The sequence below is a fragment of the Apodemus sylvaticus genome, chromosome 1 (genome assembly GCF_947179515.1).
Source record: "Apodemus sylvaticus chromosome 1, mApoSyl1.1, whole genome shotgun sequence".
Lineage (NCBI taxonomy): Eukaryota > Metazoa > Chordata > Mammalia > Rodentia > Muridae > Apodemus > Apodemus sylvaticus.
Window position 1 is genome coordinate 182,710,626 of NC_067472.1, and position 23,807 is coordinate 182,734,432.

The 23,807-nt window shown below is 47.6% G+C and overlaps 2 protein-coding genes and 1 non-coding gene across 6 annotated transcripts in view; all 3 read left to right on the plus strand.

Annotated features, from left to right (window-relative positions):
• Window positions 1–1,008: 1,008 nt before the first annotated feature.
• On the plus strand, window positions 1,009–15,017 carry LOC127671927 (zinc finger protein 566-like). Its single transcript, XM_052167052.1, has 4 exons — window positions 1,009–1,242; window positions 4,606–4,665; window positions 9,564–9,690; window positions 13,507–15,017. The coding sequence occupies exons 2-4, from the start codon at window positions 4,657–4,659 to the stop codon at window positions 14,532–14,534; spliced, it is 1,164 nt and encodes a 387-aa protein (XP_052023012.1). The 5' UTR covers window positions 1,009–1,242; window positions 4,606–4,656; the 3' UTR covers window positions 14,535–15,017.
• LOC127676522 (small nucleolar RNA SNORA5) lies at window positions 10,874–10,990 on the plus strand. Its single transcript, XR_007975995.1, has one exon. It is a non-coding gene; the product is annotated as a small nucleolar RNA SNORA5 (small nucleolar RNA).
• A 1,905-nt stretch (window positions 15,018–16,922) lies between the features above and the next one.
• The window catches only part of LOC127671872 (zinc finger protein 14), a 43,356-nt gene continuing 36,471 nt past the window's right edge, over window positions 16,923–23,807 (plus strand). The window contains exons 1-4 of one of the 4 annotated variants that reach the window (XM_052166979.1): window positions 16,923–17,043; window positions 17,657–17,771; window positions 21,168–21,253; window positions 22,779–22,905. In XM_052166979.1, coding sequence (XP_052022939.1) covers window positions 21,245–21,253; window positions 22,779–22,905 — 136 coding nt within the window. In that variant the 5' untranslated portion in view covers window positions 16,923–17,043; window positions 17,657–17,771; window positions 21,168–21,244. Of the gene's footprint in view, window positions 17,044–17,656; window positions 17,772–18,606; window positions 18,759–21,167; window positions 21,254–22,778; window positions 22,906–23,807 lie in introns of those variants that run through there. The other 3 variants (XM_052166946.1, XM_052166937.1, XM_052166954.1) reach the window with 3 other exon arrangements.

Below are 23,807 nucleotides of genomic sequence, written 5' to 3' on the forward strand. Positions count from 1 at the left end.
TTCTGCAGAGACACTGCAATTCCTAAATCAATGATGACATCAGAGGCCTATTATTTTCCGACACTATTATACTGAGATTATTTTTCCAGTCATCCATGACTTTCCCATTGACCGGGATACTGCCACAATCAATTACCAGTCCTCCGCGAATTCATTCATGTTTCTAGATTCAATATTCTGTTCTGTCCTCAAGTTTAAACAATTTTATCAACAAAGACCTTGGGTTGGCATGGTGGTATCTGGAACTGCAGCACTGTGAAGCTGGGTCAGTGGATCAGAAGAAACGTGAGGCCAATTTGGGCTACATAGGTGTTGAAGGTCACCCTGTCCCAAAAATGCCTTCTTTGAAAACGTATTTTTACAATTCTCCTGCCCCACCTGAGGATTAGCATTAGAGGCATATGGGGATCCTAGGTGTGGTTCTGGTATCCACCCTTTCAACCTACAGGACCTGCTAATGAGTACCAAGCCAAATGCATTTCCAGAACAAGCCATGTCTGCCCAGGAGATCTATTCCTGCACACTCACTTCTGGGGGGCACTAGGCCTCCAGAAGTGGCCAAGCAAAGGCTTAGCTCTCTGAGGAATTGAGATAACCTTTTCCCCTCAATATATTTTTTCCCTATTGCACTGAATTACATTACTGGAAGTCTCAGCTAGATGAATATGTTTGCTACGCAAGTCACACTCTACCCCCTACCAGCTCTCCGCCCCTTTACTGATTCCGTCTATCATCTACTGATAGTACCGAAGGTCCAGGAAATTAACAAATTTCAAACTTTTGGAATGATTTTAAATGCAGTAATGAAAGCCGATATAGGGTTCTATGTATCCTGAGGGATGCGTTTCGATTTGGGGTGTCGTCCACTTGTCTACATCGCGGCGGAACCGTTAGAAGCCCCGCCCACCGGGAGCCATTTTGTCTGTCGCATTACCTCGGACTACATTTCCCAGAAGGCGCGCTGGCTTCTCGCGGGAAGATCACGCGCCTGGCATGACCCCAGAGCTTTGCTGGCAAGAGGGGAGGTGCACTGAACCAGTGCAGCGCTCGAGGAGCTTGGAAGGAAGGCCTGTGGTGCGGAACCCGGGAGGAGGCGGGGCGAACACTGAGGCTGGGCTTTGTGCGGCGGAAGAGTTGAAGTCGGAGTTGTGCGGCTTACTCCTGAACAGTCATCGCCGCGCTAGGGCTGCACTGGTGATGAGCGCCAGTTTCTGCTAACACGGTGGCGGGCACCACCCCTTGGTGAGTGGGAGCGAGCGAGCTGGGGGCACGTGTGGTATTGTGTGTGGATGTGGAGAGCTCCTGACTGGCTGGGTGTTCTGTCCTTGTAGGGGTGTGCGACTGTGTGATGTCGTGACCACGTGCAGCACGGTGCAGGCGCGGATACCTGTGGATTCTGTGTAGTAAAAGTGCAGTTGTGCTTAAGTTAGCTTTCGAGTCCCAGGTGGCTCGTCCTCTTGGCTCCTCGTAGGTAGGTTTCTGATAGCTGATCGTCCCTGTTGTGGGTCTGCGGGTTGTGAGTGTGAAGTTTTGGATGTGTGTCTCTTGCGTGCGTTCTTCTTTAGCCTTTGCTCGTTTTAGAAGTTCTTGTGAGTGCTACCGTGCTTCCCTTTGTATTCTATTCTGTTTATTTGGATACCTGTGCGGGACTTCCCCATGTTAAGTGGGATCGCTGCTTAACTGAGGTTTTGTGCTGTTTGATATCTCAGGATCTGAAGCATACTGAACTTACTCATCTCGACTATTAATGGTAGCCATGTGAGTATTTCCAACTGTTTTTAATGTTTATTTTTTAAAATTCACTCTACATCCCAATCTCAGCCACCCTCCTTCCTCTCTTCCCAGTCCCACCTTACAAATCTCTCCCTCCATCTATCTCCTCCTCAGAGAAGGTGAGCCTCTCTGGGTACCACCCCTCCCTGGGGCATCTAGACCCTGCAGGTCTAGGTACATCTTCTACCACTGAGGCACAACCAGGTAGGGGGTTGCAAGTAGGGGGTAATCCAGTGTCAGGGAACAGGGATGGAGACAGCCCCCACTCCAGTTCTTAGGGGACCCACATGAACACCAAGCTTACATTTGCTACAAATGTGTAGGGGGTCTAGGTCCAGCTCCCACACGCTCCCTGGTTGGTGGCCCAGACTCTGTGAGCCCCCATAGTCCCAGGTCCGTTGACTCCAGGTCTTCTTGGGGTGCCCTCCACCCTCTGACTCGCTCACTTCTATCCCCCACTCTTCCACAAGACTCCCCAAGCTCCACCTGATGTTTGACTTTGTGTCTCTGCATCTGCCTCCATCTGCTGCTGGACGAAGCCTCTCAGGAGACAGTTATGCCAGGTTCCCGTCTGCGAGCATGGCAGAGCACCATTCATGGTGTCGGGGGTGGGCTCTCACCTGGGAGCCCAAGGTTGAAACCTGAGGTCTCAAGTTGAGGCCGTCATTGGATAGCTGTTCCCTCAGTCTCTGCTCCAGCTTTATCCCTGCACATCCTGTAGGCAAGACAAATTTTGGGTTGAAGATTTTTGGGGTGGATTGATGTCCCCCTTGCCTCTGGAAGTCCTGCCTGGGTACAGGAGGTGGCCTCAGTCACCCTCCTGTCCCCCTCCAGTAGGAGCCTCAGCTTCAGTTAGTCACCCCATGGGCTCCCGGGATTCTCTCCCTTCCCAAGGCTCCAGCAAGTCACCAGACGCCTCCCCCCCCCCACTGGCCTCCACTCTCACCCCCAGGCCTCTCTCGCCCTCCCCACTTGATCGCCATCCCTGTCCTGTCCTCACCTCCTCTCCTCCCCAGTTCCCTCTCTCCATACATCCCTGATGACTATTTAGTGTCCCCTTCTGAGTGGGACTCTGGAGTCCTCCCTTGGACCTCCTTAGTAGCCAGTTTCTTTGGGTTTATGAATTGTTTGTAGCTTGGTTATCCTGCACTTCATGGCTAATGTCCACTTATTCGTGAGTACATACCATACATGTCTGTCTGACTCTGGGTTACCTCACTCAGGATGATGTTCTCAAGTTCCATCCATCGTCAGCAGAATTCATCTGGAGAATGTGGTACTTACTCATCTCATCAGATAGTTGACATTTGAGTATTTCTAACTTTTAATCTTATAAACATTCTGCCGTGTCTGGTTTAATTTTTTATTTTTATTTTTATTTATTTATTTATTTTTTTTTTTGAGACAAGGTCTCACTGAGTACCCCAGGATGGCCTGGGACTTAGTCTGTATTCCAGCCTGGCCTTGAACTCACAGATCCACTGCCTCTAGCTCCCAAGTGCTGAGATTAAAAGCATGCACCTCCACAGCAAACAGTTATAATTACCTTTACAATAGGATGCAGGCGCTTCAGTTCCCACACCCTCTTCTAACTGATGCAAAACCATGCCAGAGCAGATGCACATAGAGTTCTTCACAGGGGAATTGCTCCATATCCTTCTCCCCCCCTCCAAAAAAAAGGTTTAAAATGTGATTTAAAATAAAAGATTTAAGTTTAAGCTGTATATGGTTGTGCAGGTCTTTGATCCCAGCACTCTGGAGGCAGAAGCAGGTGGATCGCTGCAAGTTCAATACCAGCCTGGTCAACACAGTGAATTCCAGGATAGTCAGAGCTATGTAGAGAGAACCTGTCTCACAAAACTGAGAGAGGGCGGGGCAAGAGGTAGGAGGGAGAGGCAAGCCAGTCTGTGTAGGCCTGACTGGTCCCAAACCTCTGTCTCTATCTCAGACACTCGCATCATGATCTACCCTATACAAGAATTGTAGCTGGGCGGTGGTGGCACACAGCTGTAATCCCAGCACTTGGGAGGCAGAGGCAGGCGGATTTCTGAGTTTGAGGCCAGCCTGGTCTACAGAGTGAGTTCCAGGACAGCCAGGACTACATAGAGAAACCCTGTCTTGAAAAACCAATTGTATTGTGACAGGAAGTGTTCGTGAACCCCAAAAGGCCATTAGGGTCTCTTCATTATAAGCTCGGGCTGGGGCTAACCTCCATCTCAACTCTGACACAGCAGGATGGGTAGGCAGAGCAGCCTTGAACCCGCAGCAAGACAAGATTTTATAAGAAAAAGCGAGCAAGGGGATGGGGAGGGAGAGCATCTAATAGTCTGTCAAGCACCCAATGGCCTGGCTGTAAGCCAACGGAGGGTGCCCTGAAGCAAGGCCGTACACAGTCACAAACAGCCTGAAAGTACTCCTGAAATGACCAGACTCATCTTTGACTGTCGCTAGGAAGTAGCTAGGGAGTGACTCTGGGGAATGGGCCAAGGACGTGCCACAGGGTCCTTCCTGGTACGTGGGTACAGCTTGGGTTCTGCTGCAGGTCAAGTTTTTTTTTGTATTTTTGTTGTTGTTGTTGTTGTTGTTTTTTAAGATGGAGGCCTGTCCCACGGTGGAGTTGGATTGGCCTCACAGGATGTGTGGCCTTGTGTGCCCATATTGCCCAGACCCCTCCCGTGCCATCCCAGAGCCTGGCTCTCTCAAGTTAGAGATGTTGAGATCTTTGTCTGTTCTTCCCACTTTAGACCCCTCAAAGTATGGGGCGAGCCCTTGGGAAGTGCCTGCTGTGTGTGCTGAGTCAAGTGGGGTCTCACTGTTCTTTGTCTCCTCCAGTTCTACCCCGTTCCAGAAGAGCAGCACAGACGACCCGCCGCCATCAAAGCCATGGCTCAGGTGAGGCATAGGGGTTTTTGTATTCGAATGCAGTCATCTTGTATCTATAGTACACATAAATGTCTGCTTTCTTCAACTTGATGCTGTTTTGGTGTTGAACCAGGAACTGTCAGTTTAGGTATAAACATGGTCTCGCCTTGCTCTAAAGCCATGTAGCTCAGTCATGCTAGGGTCCTTGCGATGGAAAGGGCCACCTGCTAAGGCAGTGAGTGGGTCTCCCTCTGCCTCAGGCGGGGACCCTCTACTACTGTTCTTTGTGGGGATAATCGCTTGTGCATTGACTGGAAGCCTTGCCTGTCAATAAAAAGCTGATGGCCTATTAGCAAGTGGGAGGAAGAAAAAGGCGGGAGTTCCAGGAGAGAGATTGGAACACTGGGATATAGTCAGAGGCTGGAGGTTTGTCCCGGAATCTGAGGAAGTTGGGTGCAAACCTAGATGAGTATGAATGGATTATATAAGTTACAAGCTAGTTGGAGAACAAGCCCAAAAGCTTAAGAACGAGGCATTTGTTCATAAATAAGTCTTGTTACTGTTACGTAAGAGCTGTCACTGGGGAACTATGACATGGGTAGAAAAGCCTGTGGTTACAGTTGCTCATGCTGTGGTGACCCCAACCATAAAATTATTTTTATTGCTACTTCATAACTGTTTTATTACTGTTATGAATCATAATATAAACATCTGAGTTTTCTGATCTAAGGTGACCCCTGGGAAAGGGTTGTTATAACCTCCAATGGGTTGCGACCCACAGGTTGAGGACTGCGTCTCTAAATGAAAGAGTTTCAAGTAGGCAGACTGAAAAAGCTTTGGGGGCAGGAGTGACGGTCCGGCTGTTAAAGGTCCAGCTGGGATCACAGCCAAAAAGTGGCGGCGCACGCCTTTAGTCCCAGCACTCTGGAGGCAGAGGCAGGAAGATCTCTGAGTTCAAGACCAGCCTGATCTGCGTAGTGAGTTCCGGGCCAGCCGGGGCTACACAATGAGATCCTGTCTCAATCTAACAACAACAAAAGAAAATAAGTGTGATAGATTTGCTCAGTTTCATTCTTAGAACATCTGTGTCTCCTGGTTTAGGAGCCTCCTTTAGGTTTGGAAGAATGACTGCTAGTTGGTCAAAGCTCTGTGAAACCTTAACTCTAATGTCGCTGAGTCTTTTCTTCTTTTTTATCTTATTTGTTTATCCATTTGGTGTTTTGCCTGCAAGTGTGTCTGTGCATCCCACATGCACCATACCTGCAGAGGCCAGAAGAGGGTGTCAGATCCCCTGGGACTGGATTGTTGGTATGGGGATTTGAACCCAGGTCCTCTGGAAGAGCAATTAATGCTCTCAACTGCTGAGCCATCTCTCCAGTCCAATACCATGGTATTAAGCAGCATCTGTCCCCATCATTTTCCTGAACCTCAGTAACAGGCAATTAAGAGGTCAGCAGCGGTGTTTATAAATACCACTGTTTCCCATATTAAGGTTCTCTTTTTGTAGGGCAAGTGGGTCGTGCCACGAGCCAGGCAGAAGAACTGGTAAGGCAGAGTGAGCTCAGACCCCAGGAATCTCAGAGATTTGAGATCAGCAGGAGCTGAGCTGCTTCTAGTCTCTACCTGCTCTGCAACTATCTAATGTAGCACCCAGAGTCCTTCCCCGTGGAAATAGAGCACCACTAACCTCTCGCACTCAGCCAGTAGGAAACATCTACCCCTAAATCCCACACCACTCCCCAAGGTTTATACAGTCCCTGTCCACATGATAAAGCACACAAGGTATTTCACCTTGGAGGAGGGTTGCCTTTACTGGGTGGGAACACTTGGGGAAGAGTTCACTCTCCCGCTGGATCCTGGACCTGCCTGGCTGCCTAGGCTCTTGCCCCCTGCAGAGACTCACATCAGTGGCAGCAGCTCTAGCTGCCACCTCTGCCACTGTTGCTATAGCTGTGAGAGTCCGGGGACCTGGCTATGGCTGCCCAAATCTCTTAGCTTTATTTTTATTTTTTTTTTTTTAGGATTTATTTTATTTATATAAGTACACTGTAGCTGTCTTCAGACAAACCAGAAGAGGGGCTCAGATCTTATTACAGATGGTTGTGAGCCACCATGTGGTTGCTGGGAATTGAACTCAGGAGCCCTGGAAGTCAGTGCTCTTAACTGCTGAGCCATCTCTCCAGCCCTTCACTTCACTTCTAAGAGCTATTACACGCCTGGCATTCCTGGCTGGCCAGGAGCCCCATTTGTCCCCATCTCTGAACGCCCTTCTCAGTCTGGTCTGGTATACAGAGGCATCTCACACCCCAGAGGGAAGCGAATGGACAGTGGACAACATATTTTATGTGTGACTGTTTCAGGCAGAGACTCTCTAGGCTGGCTTCCAACTCATTATTTAGCTGAGGATAACCTTGGACTAATGCTGCCTTCACCTCTCAGGTGCTGGACTTACAGGCATGTGCCACCCAGGCCCAGTTTATATAGAACTTTAGGGATGGAACCCAGAGTTTCATGGATACTGGGCAAATACTATGTCCCAGCTAAGGGAAGTCTTTAAAGGTTAATATTAACCTAAATGTCTAATGGTAGGTAAAAATGTCATTTATGCTGAGTCCAGTGGCTCATGCATGAATCCCAGCGTTTAGGATGATGGGAGATTTGAAGCCAGCTTGCATTACAGTCAGTTAAAGCTACCCTGTAGTGCCTCGTGAGCCCCGTCTTGAAAAGCCAAGGCCTGGGAAGTAGGTTATTGGTAAAATACTTTGTCCAGCATGAAAAGGCCCTGAATTCCTGGATTTCATCCCAGACAACAAGCAGGTGAACGAGAAGTTGGCATTTATTATCTTTAAGATGGAATGTTATTTAATCTGAAGTAAATGTGCCTCTACACGTACTATAACAAGTTGTCCGTCATGTCCCTTCCAGCCCCCACTTTATTTTAAACAGGTCTCAGTCTATAGACTAGGCTTGCATTGAACTCACTGAGACTGAGATTAAAAGTCTGTACTACCAGGCCAGGCTTATTAATTAATTTATTTATTTGTCTATCAGTATTAAGATTTATTTTTTTAATATTGTATGGGGATACCTGATTGTAACATATTCCAGTCTTAGGTCTAAACACCATGGTGCATATGCCTTTATTTCAGGTCATGGAAGGAAGGAATTTGTGTTTTCTTCCCTGTTTTAGAGACAGGTTCTCACTTACTCTTTATTAACCTGGCTTAGAATTCAGTTGTGTTCCTGTGACTGGCTCAAACCTATGATTGCCGTCCTGCATCATCACGCCCCGTATGTTAATTGCTTTATTTGTCTGTTTATTTTTTTATTCTTCAAGGCAGGGTTTCTCTGTATAACCCAGGTTCTGAAACTCCCTCTGTAAACCAGGCTGGCCTCGATCTCATAGACCCATTTGCCTCTGCACTCAGCTACATTAATTATCCTTTGTTACCTTTTTTTTTTTTTAGTTATTGGTATATTTACATCTAAAATCTTTGATATTTATTGTTTACTGGCTTGGCAGAAATGAAAGTGTCCCAGATCCTTGGGTCTCTGAATCAGTAGTCTATCAGACTATTGAAGTGGGGGCTTCCCCACAGCTATCTCATGCTGGGAGAAAAAGGTCCCAGCCAAAGGGAGAACTTGTCTCTCCTGGAAAGAGAATTTGCATGTGACAATTTACAGCGTACCTACGGGGATGAGCCTGACGCCCCGACAGCGGTGGGTCAGTGGTGGCTGGAGCCACACCTTGACAGGGACTGCGCAGACGTGTGTCTCCTTTTAACCTTTCTTCTCAAGGACAGCGCTCCGTTTGGCGGTCATGTTTAATACTTCTTTTTTTTTTTTCTGCCTTATATTATTAAATTGGCTTCTTTAAATGAGGATGGGTGGCCAATCCTACATTGGGCGGGGCAGGCCCCCAAGTCTGGTGATGTCATTGCCATGCTGCAGTTCCACGGTTTTTATTTCTTGTGCGTGAAGTCTGCTGCCTTGTCTTTGTCAGCACCGTGTGCATTCAGGCAGCAGGGGACGTCGGAGCCCCTCACACTTCAGTACAGATGGCTGTGGGGGCTCAGAACCAAACTCCAATCTCTCTCAAGAGCAGCAAGTACCTTTAACCGCTGAGCCTCTCTGGCCTGCTGGTGCATTTCTATCTGGGAAACATGGTGGCGATGGCGTCGTCGGCGTCGGCGTCTTTTGGACATGGAGACTCCCTCCGTGTCCTTGTTCCGTCTGACCTGCTTACCCTCTAGATGCCTTGCTCTCCTGAGACTTTATCCTTTCCCTGGGTTTTGCTCTGATACTCTCTGTTGACGTCTGACTCTTTCCTGCGGCCCTCCCTCGTCTCGGTGACGGCGTCCTCCATAGTTCCTCAGGCCCCGTCCCTGAGTCCTTGTACATCCAGGAATGTACACTCAGAACGAAAGATAGCTCACGTACAGACTTCTACGACAGAGGTTACTTTTCTCCACTGGGTATGGAATTGTTTTGTCTCTTGTGTCCAGAAGTCTTAAGAATCCCAGTACTCCTCCACTTCCTGATGCTTTCACATAGCCCTCTGTCTTTCTGGATGCTTCTAATGTCCTTTTTCGTCTCCCCTGAGATTTTACTCTCGGCTGTTTGAGAACGCCCTGAGGCTTTGTGTAAGTCATGGAGGCTGGGCCTGCGCCTTCCCAGCTTCCTGTGGATAATGGACAAATTCATTCCAGCCCAGGTGGCTGTCTGCAGGAAACAGTGCTGCGGGAGCCCAGTGGTTTGGTCACAGGCCTTCCCTATGATTCCAGACATTTAGTCTCACTGCATTGAGCGTGACCCACCTCATTCCTTTTCTATTGTTTTTCCTACATAGAAACACCCCCTCCTTCTCCCCCTTGTCCCCTCCCGCTCCCCACTTCTACTAATCAAGTAATGTGTGGGCATCGTTCCAGGTGTCAGTGCTGTTCCACGACGTGTACGTAGACTTCTCTCAGGAGGAGTGGGAGTGTCTGACTGAAGAGCAGAGAGATCTGTACAGAGACGTGATGCTGGAGAATTACAGCAACCTGCTCTCAATGGGTAAGGACGTCCGTCCACGCTAACTGATTTGCCCTTGGGCGGGGCTGTTTCCTCCTCTCCCCCAAGGATTCTCAGGATGCTGACCTGCTTTTGTCAAAGCCTTCGGACTTCTTCAGCCGAGTCCCACAGAGCGTTTCTAAGTATTGCAGAGTTAGCAACGGGAAGCTATGCAGTGTGGAGGCTCATGCCTGCACTTCTAGCACTTGGGCGGCTGAGAGGATTGCACCCAGTCTCAGGCCAGCCTAGGCTACGTGAGACCCTGTCTCAAAAAGTAAAAATATAAAAGTAAAGAAGAGTCAAAAATAGTTGTGCTTGCCGGCACACACTCGTGGTCCCAGCGCTTGGGAGGAAGAGGCACATAGAGTTGTGTAAGTTTTAGGCCAGCCAGGGCTACGATGGGATCCTGTCTTTAAAAACTTGAAACGGAAAGGAAGAGAAAGCTGCGTGGAGTTACAAAAGGCACCCGGCCTTCTTCCTTCAGTGGGCTGCCCTTTCCTGCCTCCCTTCCTGCAACGCACACTCGGGCTTCAGTTCCTCCCAAGCTTCTTGAAAGGTCCAAGATGCAGGTCTGGGGCCCTCGGATGGATTGCTGGGTGTAAGAAGTTTATTAGAAGGGTTGTTAACACAAGCACAGATGGACATCAGTGGGGCTGAGACTGAGGAGACCTCAGGCCCCAGCACCACAGACAGCACCACTGTGTGAGCTGTAAGGAGTGAGAGTCTGGTTCCTCCTCAGGCAGAGAAGCCTAGTTTCCTGTAGGTCCTTCAGTGTGCTCAGTTCTTCATGGGGGGGGGGGGGCTGCAGGGGCTGTGGCCTGAGGAACATCCCGGAAGGCTTCTTCGCAGCCTCTGTATATCTGCTGTCTGCTGTCCACTGGGGTGTGTATTTTCCTAAATAATCCATGTTACGTCCTCCTCCATTTCCCCTTTCCTTCTCCATTGAAGCCTCCCCTCACTCTCTCCTTCTGCGGGTCAGCCCAGGGCCGGGCCTGCTAGGCAAGCCTTATACCACCCACCTCAATTCTGTCGACTCAATTTCTGTCACTTTCTGAACAAGGTTTTCATCTGTTTGTTTTATTCAGAAGGGCCATACCGTCCTTGATTCATCCAAACTTCTAACTTCTTCACTGCTTCTCTAACGTGTGCAGTTCTTAGCATGAACCTACAGAAGTTAAAATAACATTGCAGCCATGTCCAATTCTCTGCCTGTTCCACCACAGCAAGCGCTGGCCCAGAGGCTGCCATAGGAACTGTCATCCACGGGTCCCTGTGCTTGGTCAGGTCCACCTCACAGACAGGCCTCTAGACCTCAAGTCTGATGGGGAGGCACTGACGCCCACAACTCATCTCCGAGGTCTGCTCCTCCTCCCCCAAAATATTAATAGTCTAGGCCTACTGTGCATGTGTGCACATGCACTTAAAAATACATGTAATTTTAGGGAAATATAAAATGATGTGATCCCTATGGTCTTAAAAATAAACTTAATTTTCCCTCCTTCTTTCTGTCCCGTATTGACCATCTTACTCAGTTAAAAATGAAAGGTTTCCCCATAGCCTGCCGTCCCTTTCTCCAGCTCCTGCTGGGATGCTCTCCTTTCCCCTTCCTGGAGAAAGTAATATGTTCACATCTGAGGATTTGGTGCTAGGAACTTTCCGGGTCTGGGTCGTGGTCACTCAGGACACACACACACACACACACACACACACACACATATATACATACTTCACTCAGGACATGCACATGCACACGTATATTTCTGCTTTTTGAGATAGGATCTCTTCATGTAGCACTGCCTGTCCCATAACTCTTCTCTGTGGACCAGTAGTCTAAAGTTCACAGAGTATATGTGTTCCCTGCATATATGTCTGTCATGTGGACGCAGTTCCCATGGAGGCCAGAAGAGGGCACCAGGTCCTTAGTTTGTTTTTTTGTTTTGTTTTGTTTTTTTGGATTTGGTTTTTTAGAGACAGGGTTTCTCTGTATAGCCCTGGCTGTCCTGGAACTCACTCTGTAGACCAGGCTGACCTCGAACTCAGAAATCTGCCTGCCTCTGCCTCCCAGAGTGCTGGGATTACAGGTGTGCGCCGCCACCACCCGGCGCACCAGGTCCTTAGATGGAGTTTTTCCTTAGTGTTAAGACTTAGTCCACAGTGGCGTTGAGTCCCTCCGACATACTACATTGTTCACAGAGGCAGTCCTGTGTCCTCGCCCTGTCATCTTATTTTCTCATCTTGTTTGGTTTATTGAGATAGGGTTTCTTGTTATAACCCAGACTTTCCTGGAACTCATGGGATAGCTCAGACTGACTCGAACTGTCTCTATAGCCTCAGGAGTTCTGAGATTTCTAATGAGAAATACCATTTCTCATCAATATTATTTATTGATGAAAAAGAAAAAAAACTTTATTTTTCAAGCTGGGCAGTAGTGGTGCACACCTTTAATCCCAGCACTTGGGAGGCAGAGGCAGGTGTATCTCTGTGAGTTCATGCCCAGCCTGGTCTACAGAGTGAATTCCAGGATAGCCAGGCTACACAGAGAAACCTTGTCACAAAAAAAGGTATTTATTTGTATGACTATTTTGGTTCCATGTATATGTGCATATGAACATCCTGTACATGCCTGGTACCTGCAGAGATCAGAAGAGGTTATGGGATCTCTTGGGTCTAGAGTTATAGTCAGTTGTGAGCCACCGTGTATGTACTGGGAGTTGAACCTGGATCCTCTGCAAGACCTAGTGCTCTTAACTGCTGAGCCTACTCTTTGACCCACTTTTCTCTCTTCTTTCATTTCTCAAAACAGGTTTTCTCTGTGTAGCTCTGGCTGTCCTAGAACTTCCTCTGTAGATCAGGCTAGTCTTGAACTTAAAGATTTGCCTGCCTCTGCCTCTCCAGTACTGGGATCAAAGGTGTGCATCATTACACCTGGCTTTGGTTTATTTAATTTTAATCTTTTTGAAATTTTTATATATGTGGGTTTTACCTGCATGTATGCATGTGGTACACATGGTGTTCATGGAGGCCAGAAAAAGGAAGGGCCTCTATCAGTCTAGAACTGGGGTTACAGGCAGTAGTGACTACTGTAGGGGTGCTGTGAACAGAACCTCGGTCCTCTGCTAGAACAGCAAGTATTCCTAACAACTGAGCTGTATGTCCAGCTTCAGATAATGTTAATTTTTTTTTTTTAAGACAGGGTTTCATCAGCTGGGTGGTGGTGGCACGCGCCTTTAATCCCAGCACTTGGGTGGCAGAGGCAGGCGGATTTCTGAAGGGTTTCTCTGTGAAGTCCTTTTGCAGACCACGCTGGCCTTGAACTCACAGAGATCTGCCTGGTTCTCCCAAGTGCTGGGATTAAAGGTGTATGCTACCAAACCTGGCTGGATTTTTTTTTTTTTTTTTTTTTTTTTTTTAGTGATTTATTTAATGTGCACTGGTGTTTGACCTGCATGTATATCTGTGTGAGGGCACCAGATCCTCTGGAACTGAAGTTACAGCCAATTGTTAGCCTCCATGTGGGTGCTGGGAATTGAACCTGAGAACTTTGGAATAGCAGCCAGTGCTCTTAACTGCTAAGCCATCTCTCCAGCCTCGATTTTTCTTTTTTAATTTATTCTTAATACAGAGTCTCATAAAATTCAGACTGGCTTCAAACTCAGGGTGACTTTAGGCTCTCGGTATCCTGCCTTAGCGTCCTGAAGGCTGAGGTTATAGATGTTTGCCACTGTGCTTTAGGTCGCCCAGGTTTGTACACATCTCCCAAACAATATAAATGCGAGTCATTGCTCCCTCCCTCTCTCACTCCCTCCCCCTCTCTCTTAGTCCTGGAGTCAAGATGTGAGGCCCAGAAGCTGTTCCTGAAGAAGGAGCTGGATGAGATCGAGACAGCACAGTGGGAGATAATGAGGAAGCTCACGAGACAGGACCTTCCGCCGCGCTCCGGTCCCAGCAGTGCCCGGGAATGGAATGGCCACTGTGAGAGACAGCGCGGATCTCAGGAGAGACAATTCAGCGAACTGATCATCAACCGTGAAGACGTGCCCACTCTCAGTCAGTATCCGTCCTTTAGGCTGCAGCAGATTTTTAAGAATAAAGAGAGATATCGTGCAAGTAAAGAGAACAGGGAGCTCTATAAGCTTGGCTCCCAGTTTGCTACCCATCAGATCATTCGCACCACTGAGAAGCCGTACGAGTGTAAGGACTGTGGCAAGACCTTTCGCCACCCCTCAGGACTCACCCACCATCACAAAATTCACACTGGAAAGAAACCCTTTGAGTGTAAGGAATGTGGGAAAACCTTCATTTGTGGCTCAGACCTGACACGGCATCACAGAATTCACACAGGCGAGAAACCCTACGAGTGTAAGGACTGCGGAAAAGCCTTCAGTAGTGGCTCAAATTTTACTCGCCATCAGAGAATTCACACTGGTGAGAAGCCTTATGAATGTAAAGAATGTGGCAAGGCGTTTAGTAGCGGTTCAAATTTCACTCAGCACCAGAGAATTCACACTGGAGAGAAACCCTATGAATGTAAGGAGTGCGGCAATGCCTTTAGTCAGAGTTCCCAACTTATTAAACATCAGAGAATCCACACCGGTGAGAAGCCCTATGAGTGTAAGGAGTGTGAGAAGGCTTTCCGGTCGGGTTCTGACCTCACTAGACACCAGAGAATCCACACTGGAGAGAAACCGTATGAATGTAAGATTTGCGGGAAGGCCTATTCTCAGAGTTCACAACTCATCAGTCATTACAGAATTCACGGTGGTAAGAAAGCCTATGAAGACGAGGTCTGTGGGAAGAACTTTGACTATGACTCCCAACCTATTCAGCATCAGAACTTATATTGGTGATGAACTAAACCCCACAAGACTCTGAAGCTATCAGAGAATTGGTACAATCCCTCCAGACCGAAGAATGTAGAGACAGTTTACTTGTTGACTTGCTTGTCCATCTGAAGAGAAATTCACATTGGAGAAGCACCCTATGAATGTAGTCTATTCTGGAAACTGTTTAGTAACAGCTTGTATTTCTTTTGACTAGGATTATTCAGTCTGGGAAATAATTGAACAGAAAACAATGCTTTGATCTTAAACCCAACCACCCATGTGGTAGTGTAATTGTATGGTTTCCACTGTGTCCTTTTTTATATAATTTATATAATTGCTTCACTAACGTGTTTTTACTTTTTGGAGGGGAGTATCTTTGAGACAGGGTTTCTCTGTGTAGCACTGACTGTCCTGAAGTGCTCTCTGTAGACCAGGCTGGCCACAAACTCAGAGATCTGCCTGCCTTTGCCTCCTGAACACTGGGATTAAAGGTGTGCGCCACTACTACCCGCTGTATTCTTAATGTTTTTAAAGTGGTTCATTCTTTGACTGTTTATGAAGCATGCTCTTATGAGCTCTATGAGTTATTGGTTGTTTTCACAGAATGCCTTTACAAAGGCAACCTGAGGAGTCTCACTGGCAGTAGGAGCACTGATCCACACTAATGCGATCCGGGTTTCTTTCCAGAGGCCTCCATCTACACCAAACTGAGATTCACGGCTTCAACAATGAAATGAACTTCAGAGGGCACCAAGTGTCAAGCAGAGTTGGATTATTAGAGATAGGAACTAAGTGCTCCAGGAGAGAAAGGTTTAAAGCGCACTGATAGGAGAAGTGTGGGGTCTCTGGAGGAGAATCACGGGCATATTCCTACAGTGTGGATCTGTGGGGTGGTAAGAGAAGTGTGGGCGTCTCCTGGTGGCTCTCAAGTTAACCTCTGTAAAGATTGCTAAGAAAGCAACTCCTTTCTGACATCCAGCAAAGTGTCATTTGTAACAAGAGTTAAAAGAATTTGGGCTGGAGAGATGACTCAGCAGTTAAGAGCACTGACTGCTCTTCCAGAAGTCCTGAGTTTAATTCCCAGCGACCACATGGTGGCTCACAACCATCTGTAATGGGGATCTAATGACCTCTTCTGGGGTGTCTGAAGACAGTGACAGTGTATTCACATATATAAAATGAACAAATCTAAGAAAAAAAGGAGGGTTAAAGAATTTTTCTGTATGGTGGTGCACGCCTTTAATCCCAGGAACAGGAGGCAGGTAGATCTCTTCAGTTCGAGGCCAACCTGGTCTACAGAGAGAATTCCAGGACAGCCAGGGTTATCACAGAGAAACCCTGTCTTGAGAAACTGAAAGTAAAGAGTTAAAAAAATTTTTTCTTAGTCACGTTGTATGGTGGTTTATGAGGAATAATCAGCACACACAGAAGGTTGCTAGGAACGTGTCATTCAGAGCCCAGGTGAGCACAGCCTAATTTCTGGTCCTGACACCCTTCCTGGAGATGGCTGCTGGGAGAGTATCAGCTAGCACCAAGCAGAGCAATTTTCTTTAAAGTTTTATTTATTTTACTTTGAGTGCCTGCGTGATTTGTCTGTACATACGAGCATGTATGTGCGCCACCTGTGTGCCTGGTGTCCTAGAGGTGCGAAGAAAGGATCGGAGTCCCTGGAACAGTTTCCAAATGGTTCTGAGCCACCATGTGAGTGGCGGGATCAGAACTCTGGTTCTTTATAAGAGTCGCCGGTGCTCTTAACTGCCGAGCCATCTCTCCAGCGATCTCTCCTGAGATCAGTTTATTTACTGACTTTGATAAGATGACCCACTTTAAGATGATGATGATTTTAAACGGAGTGCTAGCTGGCCTGGAACTCATGATAGGCTGAGTGGCCTCAAACTCCATAGAGATTCTCCTGCCTCCGAATCTTGGGACTAAGGCTGCTATACCCAGCCATTTTAAAAACTAGTAATTTTAAGGTAAAGGAAAGAAGTATGTTTGACTAGGAGAGAAAAATAAAAACGAAAGGCAAAAATCGGTGGTGTTGAATTTGAATTAGCGGTATCAGAGTGTGCTTACGGTTTTTTTTTTTTTTTTTTTTTTTTTTTTGTCTTTCTTAACAAAGAAAAAAGTCCCTGTCTATAAGAAGGAAAACACCTTAACCTAAGAACCTGTGCAAACGCAAACTTCACGATAGGAATGTCCTTTAAGGTCTTATTCTAAGGCGCACTCATTTGCAGTCACCTCCACAGCAAACCTATGATTATATTAAATACACAAATTTCCAAAAGAAAACCAGACTTTACTCAAATGAGCAAAGCTGAAGTCCTGTTCCTCTCCCAGTCCGGGTTCCAAACAGTGCGGCGCATGCGTACTGGGTGCGTACGGCTGTCCCTCCCAGCAGCCCCCGCGCATTGAGCCCTCGGCCAGAAGACGCAGCCCTTGTCGCCTCCACGGCGTGGGGCGGGGCAGCTGAGCAGAGCCTGGGTCCCGGTCCCCTGAACGTAGACAAGGCATTGCAGGGAGCGGAGTAAAGGTGGGGTCAGGAGGCTCCGCGCCCCTCAGACTGCGGCCGCGCCATGAGTCGCTGCGTGGGGACGGCAGTGGCGAGCGGTGCCTGCTGGGCGTGGCAGAGCGTCCGGGTGGCACTGCGACCGAGTGCGGCCAGGAAGCCACAGCGTGATGGCATTTGTGCGAGTGAATGGGGTGCAGAGCGGTTGTGTGAGCGAGTTGCAGAGGTCGTGCTGTGTGTGATTCTGGCCCCAGGCTCGGCTGCTGCTGCGGTGTAGCCTCTTTAGTCCCAAAGGTGAACCGTCCCCAGCCACTCACCTGAGCGCCACCCGGGACTCCCAGTAAACAAAGCAAAGACCACCCGGTGTCTTGGGAGAATGCTAGACCTGAACGATCGCCCCCGTCCCCCAACACTCACACCCTCGGCTGGTTCCCTGGGGTTACCCCCAACACACCACACATGCTCAGACACAGCCACACGTGGACAGGCTGTGTGGGATCCACCTAGGAAGCTATTGTAAACTTCTGGCCATCTGCCACCCTGGCCTTTCTTAGGTGCCAGGAAAGGACAACTGAACTCCTGTGTGTGAGTGATGGAAGACAGTGACGGACTGGTCGTGTGTTGTGTTTTCATTTAGCGAGGCTGGATAAGGCTCCGAGAAAAGTTTGGATGATAACATTCCCTTCTACTCCAGCCTGTCTTTAAGCTCTCACAGGAAGGGGAGGAATACATTGCTGTTGCCCCTTTAAAAGGTAAGGTCAGGGGTGATCAAATATTACCCCTTTGATTTGCGAAATGCACTTTAATTTTTTTAGTGGGTCAGAACATTTGTTGTTTTTAAATGTCTGGTTCCTGGAAACAGAGTCAGAACTCCTCACACCACCCAGTGTGCACATACCCACTTTTCAATGCTTTCCAGTACTAAAACAGAAACAAAAACAAAAACAACTCCCTCCGAGGAGATTGAGCTTTATTTATATAACTGGATCTTATTTTTAATACTACGCTGTAGGACTCTTAGAACAGTTGCTGATACTTCATAAATACCAAATGCTTAGTAAACATTAGCTGTTTGTTAGAGTGGTGATTTGGGCGATTCCTCCACCTAGGGGAGTAGTGTGTATGGATAGCTATTTAATTGCGATGTACATTTATTAATTTTTTAAGATTTATTTATTTTATGCATATGAGTACAGTGTAGCTATCTTCAAACACAGCAGAAGAGGGCATCTGATCTCATTACGGATGGTTGTGAGCTACCATGTGGTTGCTGGGATTTGAACTCAAGACCTCTGGAAGAGCAGTCAGTGCTCTTAACCACAGAGCCCTCTATCTCTCAAGCCCTGTATGTACATCTATTTTTTAAGATTTATTTTTATAAAATAAATAAATAAATTTGTTTATCCTCCCAACCTCTATGGCTCCCAAAATGAGGAGCCTGAGACTGATTACGTATTATTAAGTGCTTTGGCTCAGTCCCTGACTAGCTTGTCTTTCTCTTGTCACCTTTTAATCTCTCACTATTTCCCAGAATCCTCTCTTCCTGCTAGTGTCCCACCTCCTTTTTTTTTTTTCTTTAAAATTTATGTACTGGGGCTGGAGAGATGGCTCAGCAGTTAAGAGCACTGGCAGCTCTTCCAGAGGTCCTGAGTTCAAATCCCAGCAGCCACATGGTGGCTGGGATTAAAGGCGTGTGCTACCGCCGCCGCCACCTCTCAGCTGTGATCTATACTCTTATGGTAGAGCCATTTCTTTAGTCCTCATTGCCGTGTTTTCATTTCTGTTTTGTGTGTTTGTTTTGTTAAGGGATGGTGGCAGGTGAATGGCTCAGTGGGCACAGCAGCTCGCTGTCCAGCCTGAGGGCTTGAGTTTGAGCCCGTATCCACATAATGGAAGAGAACAAGACTCCTGCAAGTTGTCCTCTGACTTACACACGTGTGCCATGGCATCCGTGTAGCCACCCCCACACATCTCACACACACACACACACACACACACACACACACACACACACACACGAATAACTAAAGGTAAGCCCAGAATTATAGTCCAACTGCTTAGTTACCCGAATTTGTTCCTTAGCAGTCTGAGGCAAACACAGTTCTGTCTTTCCACGTGAACATATTTATCATTTTAAAATGACAGGTTGCTTGTCAGCCTCTCACTCCTGTATTACTTAGTCTCTTTCCTAATGAAGGATGTTTGGTTTTTTACAACTTTTTTTCTGTTATGGACAATGTCTTTCCCTGTGTTCCCCTCGCCCGCTTGCTTCTGTATGTATTATGTATATATGTTTGTACATATGTACGTATGTATATACGTATGCATGTATGTACGTATGTATGTATGTACATGTGTACGTATGTATGTAATGTACGTATGTATGTACGTGTGCATGTGTATGCATGTACGCATGTATATACATATGCATGTATATACATGCGTATGTATGTACGTATGTATGTGTGTATTATGTATGTATGTATGTATGTCTGTATGTACATGTGTACGTATTATGTATGTGCGTATGTATATACGTATGTATGTGTGTACGTATGTGTGTATGTATGTGCGCATGTATGTATGTATGTGTGTATGTATGTATGCATGTACGTATGTATGTATGTGTATGTATGTGTATGTATGTACGTATGTATGTGTGTATATGTATGCATGTGTTTACATGTGTGTGTACATGAATGTGTGTCCATCCCATAGAATGCGTAGAGGTCAGAGGACAATTTGTGGGCATCATTCTCTTCTACCATGTGGGCTCTAGGGATGAAACTCAGGCCATCAGTCTTGGTGACAAGCGTCTTTACCAGCTGAGCCACCCACCAGCCCTGTCAGCATACTTTGATGTACATCTTTGATGAGTGTCATAGTTAGATGTTTACTGCTAGAACAGACACCATGACTGTGGCAACTCTCATAAGGACAACATTTAATTGGGGCTGGCTTACAGGTTCAGAGGTCAGTCCATTATCATCAAGGCGGGAACATGGCAGCATCTAGGCAGGCACAGTGCAGGAGTTGCTGAGAGTTCTACATCTTCATGTGAAGACTGCTAGTGGAATACAGACTTCCAGGCAGCTAGGGTCTTAAAGCCCACACCCACAGTGACACTCCTACTCCAACAAGGCCATACCTCCAAATAGTGCCACTCCCTGGGCTGAGCATATACAAACCATCATAATGAACATATATATAATTATTTTCTCTTGTTTCCAGAGTAGAATTTCTGAGTCATACAGCTTGCCTGGATTAAATGCTGCTTGTAGATAATTTTATATTTGATCTTTGGCATACTGGTTAGGATGTTAATTTCCTCATATTCTTGGTAATGTGAGCATTGATACTCTCTCTCTCTCTCTCTCTCTCTCTCTCTCTCTCTCTCTCTCTCTCTCTCTTTGGATTTGGTTTCGAGACAGGGTTTTTTTATATAGCCCTGGCTGTCCTAGAACTCACTCTGTAGACCAGGCTGGCCTCGCACTCAGAAATCCGCCTGCCTCTGCCTCCCAAGTGCTGGGATTACAGGCGTGCGCCACCACCGCCTGGCAACCTCATATTCTTGATAATGTGAGCATTGATATTCTTGAAGTGAAATTTTTTATCCTGGTAGTTTGATATCATTTCTGTTTTCCAGTGAATCACGAATGCCAATGGAGCAGGGATTCTGGGGTTCGCAAGCTGGGGCCTGAATGAGAGCTGGCTTTGTGGGGAGATTAAGGGTTCTGTATATAGCTATGCTGCTTCCCAACTCGCAGTTTCCACACTCTGATTTGATTTCTTTTATTGTGGGTTTTCTTATCGAAGGCATAAATATAATATACTAAATAGCAACCCTGAAGATACAATATAACATATAAAACCTTCATAAAATATAGGAAGAGTTGTGCCTACCTGTAATATTTGCAGGTGGAGGCAGGAGGATCAGCACAGTGTAGAAGTCTGCTTGGCTGTGGAGAGACTGAGAAGCAGGTTCCCAGTGGCTGCCGGGCATGGCACTTGGGACTTTCTGTCCTTCAGTCTGGGGAATGCAGCTGTGCTCCTGAAACTGAAGGAGACTGGGAAGAAGATGTGGCTGTAGATGGGAGGCTCAGTGGGGATTTGTGAGGCAAAATCTCATGGACTTGTTTCCTCCCCAGCCCCGGCCTCCGTGGACTCTGCTTCTTCTGAGAAATAAACTCCAAGGAAGACTGAGCAGTTGTTGCGTTTCTAAACCATGGCCCGTGTGAGTTCACTGTTCATATTTTTTTTTCTGGAAATGCCGCCATATAGCTGGCTTTTCTCTGACTAGATCATAACTCAGGATAGCCCATTTATGTTAACCTGCATTCTGCCACGTGGCTGGTTTGGGTACCATGTGTCCGTCTCCTCACAGCTTCCTGGGCTGACAGGCGATGTGTCCATGTAATACACAGGTGTTCTCTCTCCCCCTTCCCTAGTCTCTCGCTCTTGACCCCTGCCTGTGGTGTCCATCACCTCTGTCCTTGCGGCTCTCTGCTGCTGTGGTAGACACCATGACAAAAGAGCCACAGGGGAAGGAAAGGTTTCTTTATTTCATTTGCAGCTTGCCGTCCTTTATGAGGGGAGACAGGCTGGGAACTCAGAGCAGGAACCTGCAGGCCTGGCCTGAGGTGCAGACCATGGAGGAGCACTGCTACTGGTTTGCTCCTCCTGGCCTGCTCAGCCATCTTTCTTACACAACAACCCAGGACCAGCGGTGCACCACCCACCCACGGTGGGCTGGGTGCTCCCACATCACTCAAGAAAATGTCCTGCAGACCTGTTCAGACCGGTGTGATAGAGGCAGTTTCTTTTTTTAAGATTTTATTTATGTATTACATGTATATATGTGAGTACACTGTTGCTGTCTTCAAACACCCCAGAAGAGGGCATTGGATCCCATTATAGATGATTGTGAGCCACCATGTGGTTGCTGGGGGGTTGAACTCAGGACCTCTGGAAAAGCTGTCAGTGCTCTTAACCACTGAGCCATCTCTCCAATCCCAAAGGCACTTTTTTTTTGGGGGGGGAGGTTTTCTGAGACAGGGTCTCTCTATATAGCCCTGGCTGTCCTAGAGCTCACTCTGTAGACCAGGCTGGCCTCGAACTCAGAAATCCGCCTGCCTCTGCCTCCCAGATGTTGGGATTACAGGCGGCCACCACACCCGGCTAGAGGCACTTTGTTAATTGAGGGCCTCCGTTCCCAGGTGGCTCGAGCTTGTGTCTGATGGACAGAGAGCAGGCAGCACGGTCACCGTGCCTCTCATGTGCTGGAAGCAGAGGCAGGTTCAGCTGCACCAGGTTTTTCTTTTCCCGACATGCTGACCTATGCAGAATATATAGCAGCTGAGGGTGATGGCTCACAGCCATGATTCCTGACTCAAAACGATAGGAGAGGGATGGAGGCTGGGGAGAAGAGGAGGGGAAGAAAGGTAGCAGTAGGATCCTCTTCTGCACGTTAGAACCTGGCTTTAGGACGCCAGCTTTTTATCGTATAACCTCCAGCTCAGGCCGGCTTGCTTGCTATACTGACCCACTTCTGAGCCACGGTGGTGAATGCTTTTAATACCAATACTTGGGAGGCAGAAGCAGCTGGAGCCTGTGAGGCCAGTCTGGGCGACATAGTGAGTGAGTTCCTTTGTCTCAAAACACATGGCCCACTTCCCGCAGTGCCTCTTTCGGATTTTCTCTATAAACTAGGCTTTACATTCTCTCTTCCGCTTTAGCTGTGACAAGGGTTTGTCATCCAGGTGTCGGTGATGTTCAGCGATGTGGCCATAGCCTTCTCGCAGGAGGAGTGGGAGTCCCTGGATGTCCAACAGAGGAGTTTGTACAAGGACGTGATGATGGAGAACTACCACAACGTGGCCTCACTAGGTAAACTCGGGTGTCTCTCTCTGCGGCACCATGCCCTCTGGAAAGTCCCAGAACAACTTTTAAAAAACTATTAGATTTTGCATATGTCTGTCCACCCGCCCGTCCATCTGTCTATCCATCCTTTATCTCTCTGTGTATCTATCCATCTACTGTGCGTGTTGGTGGGAGGGCACGCGTGCATTGTAGCAAGCATGTGGATGTCAGAGGGAAACATTTGAAAACTGGTTCTCTTCTTGTACTGCATGCATTCTGGAATGAGCTCGGGTTGGCAGCAAGCGCCCTTAACCCATGCCATCTCATCGGTCTTTTCACTGATTCTTCGTGAGTTTCAGATCATGCACCCCGGTGCCACTCAGCTCCCTGTCCCCTCATACCCACCTTTCACTTTTGCAACCACTCTCCCAAAATAACACACACACACACACACACACACACACACACACATGCACACACATGCACACACACACACACACATACACACACACACACACACACACACACGAAGCGGGAAGTTGTTAATCCTCTCTAAACTCCCCAGTGGGTGCACACCTCCACTACACTCACCCAAATGTTTCGGATTCACAAATGAAAGGCACACATACATAGCCTTATATTTTAAATGCCTTAACCAGCTGAGCCACTCTCTAACTCCACGTGGCTAACACACACTCCCCTCTGACATTCCTGAATCTATATTTCATCTTTGCTGCCCTGCAAGGTCCAGGAGCCGCTTTCCCCCTGCGCCTACGTGTCGGCTGTGTCCCCTCCTGCACCTTTCTGACATAGTCCGTCTCCTACACCCTCGTCATGGTGGAATCTCCTCTTCCTCCATCCTTGGTCTGGGCCTCTGTCTCCCTGCCCTGCCATTGGCCTCTGGTAATGTTATTTTCCAGTCAAAAGCC